Raw genomic sequence first — 7510 nt, forward strand, 5'->3', positions numbered from 1 at the left:
CCATTACATCCCAAAAACTAAAACAACAAAAGGTTTAGTTGATCCAAATTAGAAGTGAAAATGGTATTAGCCTTACAATTAGAGTTGACTTCAGCATTTAAATTTAATTTATATATTTTTTTGAAAATATGAATCCAAAATTAAATGTTTATACTACTTTTTAAAGTTTTTCACATACATTTTCTAATATGATCTATATAAGAAAAGATAGGTCTAATTGAACCTATTCCTAATATTTTAAGCCCGCCTGTGCGCTAGTTGCAACTGTACCAAAGATGTGACATGCTTTTAATATTTCGCTTTCGCACTATTCACGGACTTATGTCATCCTCAAGAAATGAAAAAGATGAAAAGAAACAATAGGAAGTAAAGAAAGGAAATAAAGAAGAAGAGATATTAGGAAAGCCACATAAGAGATGACACATATTGAAGATATCCCTTTCTTTACTTTCAGGCTTGATGAAGGTAAGTTAAAACCACTAAGCTATCCAACCATGAACCAACCACCCCCTTTTCCCTCCCATTCTTCTCCTTATTATACATGTTAGCTATTTATTTAATACATCATCCTACAAGGCCCTCTTTTTTGTTATTCCTACTACTATTATTCTTTTTAGCCTTGAAGAAATGTGGCAGAATCAGACTTCTTCCTTTAGAGAATCCATCAAAGCCCTTGAAGCTGATATTCAACATGCCAATACTATGTAAGTCTCTTTCTTTCTTTTTATGTGTTTTTGTTTCTGTGAAATTGTCCTTTTTTTTTCTTCTATCTGTTATTTCTGATCAATTTTCTATTCTTCATCGTATGTGTTGGTTGAACTTGCACATCAATATGATTGTTGGATAGTTTCTTTCATCAGTAAATTAAAATTTGTGTTTTTGATATTAAAATTGGTGCAAATTTACTACTAACTGAGTAAAGTAGCTCAACCCAAATATTTCCTTTTTTAACAACCATTTCCTATTTCGATTTGTTTGGTGTTTAAATTTGGATTTAGATATACCGATGGTTAATCAGAGGCGGTCAGAGGGTGAAGCCACTAAATTAGCCGGGGCTTTAGGCGTCAGAATATTGGGGGCCTCAATTTATTTTTCAATTTCTAATTGATGACTGGTATTATTAAATAAAAAATCTACTTCAAGTATAAATATATAGAATTTTTCTTTTTTAATTCCATTAAAGTTTGCTTTAGGCCACCAAACTTATTGAGCCTCTCCCTCGGCCACAATCTTGAAATGTTAACAAATACTTATCATTTTGTATTTGCGCTAGACTTATATGGAGCTCCAGCATGTCAAAATACTTTGGAGCAAATGTCCAAATTTACACCTCTACTATGGTTTAAAGCAGTGGCGTAACCAAAAATTCCGTCAAGGGTGTTCAAACTTTAAATAATTCAATAATTGTTTTTGTCGAAAAATGGAGTACCAATTTTTTTAGATCAAACTACGTAGTAACATTTAGCTAAACTATTAAAAAAAATTAATAAACTATAATTTTATAAATCAAAATTAAAATAACAAAAAGACAATATTAGAAATTTTACTAATAAAAGTAAGCATATAATCAAAGAAAAGAGAGAGTCGAGAAGATTTGTAGTTTGTAGAGAGCTTATGTTGAAGAATTTTTTATAAAGCTTGACTTTTAAATTATAAAACTTATTTAAGAAATAACTTTTAGCAAAAAAATTACTTTTAAGATTAGTATTTATTTCTACACAAATTTTACGTTTTAAGAGTTAATTTATTAAGATAAATTGAAAAAGAATCAAATATACCAAACATGGTGGACTCCATCTAGTTTTGGCAGAACTTTGAACCTGTGAGCAACACGTCCTTTTGAACATTCTGAACCGATGGACTGCCTCACTCAACTATATTAAGGGTGTTCAAAATATAATATACAATCATATAAAGTAGTATTTAACTTATATACACAGTATAATTTTTTAGCAAAGGATGTGCGCTTGACCACCCTTGGCATAGGGTGGCTACGCCACTAGTTTAAAGTCATCATCGGTTATACTTCATGTTGGAGTCCTTTGGCTAAGGTTAATTTGCTTTTGAGGTGGTTTAAGTTTCCTCCCACTGTTTGCTTGTTTTTTTTCCTATCTTAGTTCTTGGTAAACATGCAACAATTGTTTCAAGAATAGCTGGTTATCAATTCATTGCAGGGCAGCAGCTCTTCCGCGGGATCTCGATGGGGATTGTGTTCAGATGAAAGTTTCCTACGGCTTTCTTGCTCCCTTCTTGCTATTTCTGATAGAATGGATGGATTATAGTTGCTTAGATAATCTTGTTACTTGTTTAGGCCTCCTTCACATTCTTGTTTACAGGGTGAGTTTCCATTTTTACTTCAATGTATATTTAAATGCATGGTCATTTTATTTGGATACCTGCCCAGGATCTAACATATAAAATTCAGTATCACTTAATACTGTGTAATACTGAATCCAACATGAAATAACTTATAAAACACCGCAAAAACCAGAAACCTTGATCTCATCTTTCTACTTTATTTACTATAAAAACAAGGGTAAATTTACTAACTTAATTTCACTTAATGCAATGAAAGCAAAAATATTCCTGTGATTGTTAATCCCGCCATTATGATCCCGAATGCATAACTTTGTCTGTGAACCAAATGACCCTTTAGAGTTGTCATTGTCATTTGTTTCATCTCTCGAAGGGTATATATTCTCAGTATTGCTTCTATACCTGATGTTTAAACTAGTCATCCTTGCAGGTCTATGTTGATGGAATTCCAACAATGTCCCCACAAGAAAGGAAAGCCACGATTAGAGAATTCTACGGTTTGCATTCTTTCCTTGTTTGGTTTATTCTCTAGACTAGATGCTATAAGGGGTGGCAGAAAAACAAGAGAAAGTTATCAGATAAAAAGTAAAATTGAGATTGTTAGAAGCTGTTTAATCAAGTTCATGATACTACTACTTTTCTCCTTTTTTAACTGCAACTGACGATAATAAAATGATATCGGAGGGAGTGCTATAGGATTTCATCTGTTTTTTTTTTAAATCTTGCAGCCATTATATATCCTTCACTAAAGCAGCTAGAGGGAAATCTAGTGGAATTAATGAAGGAGAATGGTAAAATAACTCAACTCTCTCACACTTGGAATGGAGAAGGAGTGGAAGAGAAGAGACAGTCATGTAAAGGTATAGAGGGAGAAGAAGAATGCGACATATGCATGGAGACTGGCGCCAAGGTGGTTCTGCCTAATTGTGGCCATTCCATGTGTGTTGTCTGTTTCCATGACTGGTATGAAAAAAGACTCCCCTTTGCATAACTAGTTTCAGAATGTTAACAAGATATTGCTTCTTTGTTGAAACAAAGACACTACATTCCATTACTATTTATCTTTCAGGTACATCCGGTCTCAATCATGCCCTTTTTGCCGAGGTAGTCTAAAGAGAGTGAGCTCTGGAGACTTGTGGGTTCTAACTAGTGACTGCGATGTGGTTGATAGAACTGTACTTGCACAGGAGAACCTAAGGCGCTTCTACCTTTATATTGATAAGTTGCCACTTGCTGTGCCTGACACCAATGTGATGCTTTACGACTATATGATATAGCGTTGGAAGTGGAAGCAATGAATCATGCATACTGATCTATTATCAAATATGCACGATTCGTCTTTAAATCCCATGTAATACAGCGGAATAAGGGCTCTCACTCGCATTGTATATAGTTAGCTAAATACTAGCTATCCTACTGCAAGTCAGAGCTTCAGCGACAAGGTGTTTGTGGAATGACTACTCTTTGCACATGATTGCTTTGTGCAATTCCGCGATAAGTTTCTTTAATGGAGGAAAATTATGTAAAGGGTCATCTAACTCATGACAGTAGAAATCATAGAGATATGTCTGACATTCAATTCAGTTTTTTTGGGACCTGAGTGCTGAAATGGGAAGGCAAATGACTAAAGGATTTATTTACCATTGGCAAGTTCAGCTGCTGATTGTAATGCTTGTACAGTATATTACAATGAAAAATAAAGGATGCATTTACCTGTTACTCACCAAAGCCATGTGCTTTTTCCATTTATTATATCCCAATGTTCATCATGGGGAAGAAAAATCTTTAATTGCAGAGATTAGTATAGTCATGGTTTTAACTTATTTTGTATTTAAGAAGTGGTTCATCTCCTTTTCATTTCATAATACGGTGAGCGTTTTTACTGTAAATATTACAAAAATACACCAAAATTCTTCAAAGCTTGAAATGTATCAAGGATACTGTCCTTAAGGATATCAAAATAATTTTTTCAAAATCAAATGTGGATTAGGCTTCACGTGTATATTTCATGCAGAAGGGGGAGCCCAATCCTTTTTACTAGTTCTTTACGAGCCCAAAAAAATAACTCATTATAAATTGAAAAAGAGAACTCTTTCTAGTCCACGAGGAACACTTTATTTTGAGATATTATTCACAACTTCTCTACACATTAAGCTCTCAATCTAGAGCTACAGTCAGGATTAGTGACTAACGTTCTTCAATGACATCCTCAATCATTTGACAGAATATTGTTGCAACAATGGGTTTAACTATGAAGATATTCATAGCTATACAATTGGTTGCCTAGAGGAATTCCTTCAACGTGTACCTATGAAGATATACATAGCAACATAATTGGGTACCTAGATCCTTAATAAGTGGCTCACCAATAGCTGCTAGCAAGATACTCAGTTACAACTTTTAGCCTACTTTTAACTTTATTCTATCGATTTCTTCCAATAAACAACCAAGGTTGTAGCCTAACAATAAATAATTGGTTGAATGCTATAGGAAACTACAACTCAAATTTCAACCGAGCTAAAAAATTCTCCGTGATTTTCTTCTATCAGCCTAAGCTTTAGTGACACAGTTGCCTTATATCTCTGTTGGTCGCAGGTAACTGATACTCGATGAAATAAGAAGTGTGATAAGTTGATGAAGACACCATTGTCATCAAAAAGTGTTGAATACTAGCCAAATAGTAATACCTCTTAAGTTGGTGTTGGGCCAGCTAAAAATGATAGGGGTAAGTTGCACTTTATTGTGCTCCGTTTCTTTTCTTTCCTTTTTGTTAAGATAAGAGAAAATAAGACAAAAGAGATAGTGACATTTGTCCAAGGGTCAATTACTACAAGTAGATGACTCTAGGATTTTCTTTCCCGGACATTGCTATGTTTTTGGTGAGTCGGACATTCAAAGTGGTTTAAAATTTACTTCTTCATTTTTATTTGTTCGTTATACTAAAAATATATTTTTATTTGTCAATTTTAACAAATCAAGAGAAACTTAATTTTCCCCCCTATTTTACCTTAATATTAACTATTTATTTCTCAAATTATTCTCAACTTTTTAAAATGCTATTATTATTATTATTATTATTATTATTATTGTACTGACCCGACCGGTCGTTTTGAGCACTTGCACTTCGCTCGCCAGTTCTCGGGCATGACTAGCCCCGTATGATGTATTATGACTCATGTAAATCGTCGGTTTTGGTTTTCAGGTTAAACGAAATAGATATGGAAGAATGATTCTCAGCTTGAAGCTTTAAATTTGAAATGTTTGACCAAGTTTTGATTTTTTAGTATTTGCCCTCGGACTTGAATTTTAATGACTCTATTAGCTCTGTTAGGTGATTTTGGACTTAGGAGCGCGTTCGGAATGTAATTTGGAGGTCTGTGGTAGATTTAGGCTTGAATTGGCGAAACTAGAAATTTGACATTTTTCGGTCGACAATGAAAATCTTGATATTGGGGTCGGAATGGAATTCTGAAAATTGGAGTAAGTCCGTTGTGTCATTTGGGGCGTGTGCGCAAAATTTCAGGTCATTTGGAGATGATTTGATAGGTTTCAGTATTGTTTGTAGAATTTGAAAGTTCCTAAGTTCTTAAGCTTGAATCTGAAGTTGATTTGGTGTTTTGATATTATTTTGAGTGATTCAAAGGCTTGACTAAAATTTAGTGAAGTTATGGGAGGTGTTGGTATGTTTGGTTGAGGTCCCGAGGGCCTCGGGTGTGTTTCGGGTGAGTTTTGAGCGAGTCCGGGCATTACCGGGACTCAGGCATGGTTCTGGTGTTCAATTTTCGCTAAGAAGGAAGGGATTTTCCGCTGAGGGCGATGGATTTTTGCTAAGGCGGAGTAGGGAGCGCTGAGGCAGAAAAAGGGACGTTGAGGCGCTCTAGGGTAGAATTTGCAGGTTCGTTGGTCCGACTTCAGAAGCCTATATCGTTTGATCTACAAGTAATTTTGAGATGATTCAGAAACGAAAGTTGTAGCCCTTCATGTCTAGTTTCTCGAAAGGTAAAGAAATCATAATTTGGACATCTGTAGAGAATGTTATCGCCAAAATACTAAGGCCTGTCTGTGCAGCCACCGGAACCGCGGTCAGCGGTGATGGGAATCCGAGAGGTGCACTATAAATATGAGATTTGGAGTTTTATTTCATATTTTGACCTAGAGAGCTCGGGTTTTGGCGATTTTTTGAGGGATTTTCAAGAAAACTATCAGATTAAGTGATTCTAACTCAAATTTTGCAAAAATACATGATTATAACGTTGGATTCATCATTTGATTAGACATTTGGGATGAAAATTTGGGAAAAAATTTGTGGAACTTCATAAAATAATTTTTTGGGGTTTGAATGCCGATTCGGAGTCGGAATTGAGTGAAACTAGTCTGGATAGTCTCGTAATTGAATGGGTTGTCAGATTTTGAGACTTTGGTCGGATTCTGAGACGTGGGCCCGGGGGCCAGGTTTGAGCAATTTCGGGATTTTTGAGTTAATTTGATTATTTTCGCTAGGGCTTTGTTCCTTTAGCATATATTGATGACAATACACTGATTTTGGTTAGATTCGGAGCAGTTGGAGGCCAATTCGAGAGGCAAAGGCATCGCGAGCTAGAGTTTTATCCGGTTTGAGAGAAGTAATGATTGTAAATGTTGTCCTGAGGGTATGAAACCCCGAATTTCACATCGTTGTGCTACTTTGAGGTGACACACATGTTAGATGAAGAGCGTGGGGTCGTGCGCCATTGGGGATAGTGACTTGGTCCGTCCTATACGACTATTAAGTCACGTATTTGACTGAAAACTTTTGATATCATTGTGTTTTAGAAAGTATTACTATATTTTGGGCTGAATGCCATATTTGGGCCTAATGCCAACTATTTGGACCCTTAGGGGCTTTTTACTACTATTCCTCACTATTTTGACTTAATATTTGTACTCAGTCATGCTGTGTTTACTGATTTCAAAACTCAGCCTTATCTACTCAATTTTGATACCATAAATCATATTTTGGGTTGAACGCCATGTTTTACTGTTAGCCCGAGTAGCTTGAGATTTTCTGATTGAGTGAGGCCGAGGGCTTGTATTGTGAGGATATTATGGGATCGGGCTGCACGCCATAGCAGGTTATTACTGATTCATGATATTGTGAGGCCGAGGGCCTAATTGATTTATGCCACGAGGTGGCTTGTTGTTATAAGGCCGATGG

General features: G+C 35.5%; 1 protein-coding gene across 1 annotated transcript; it reads left to right on the forward strand.

Moving 5' to 3' along the window:
- Positions 1 to 326: 326 nt before the first annotated feature.
- On the forward strand, positions 327 to 4035 carry LOC107761457 (E3 ubiquitin-protein ligase AIRP2). Its single transcript, XM_016579675.2, has 5 exons — positions 327 to 704; positions 2175 to 2337; positions 2747 to 2813; positions 3045 to 3279; positions 3386 to 4035. The coding sequence occupies exons 1-5, from the start codon at positions 628 to 630 to the stop codon at positions 3591 to 3593; spliced, it is 750 nt and encodes a 249-aa protein (XP_016435161.1). The 5' UTR covers positions 327 to 627; the 3' UTR covers positions 3594 to 4035.
- The last annotated feature ends 3475 nt before the right edge of the window (positions 4036 to 7510 follow it).

The sequence above is a fragment of the Nicotiana tabacum genome, chromosome 5, assembly GCF_000715075.1.
Source record: "Nicotiana tabacum cultivar K326 chromosome 5, ASM71507v2, whole genome shotgun sequence".
NCBI classification, from domain to species: domain Eukaryota; kingdom Viridiplantae; phylum Streptophyta; class Magnoliopsida; order Solanales; family Solanaceae; genus Nicotiana; species Nicotiana tabacum.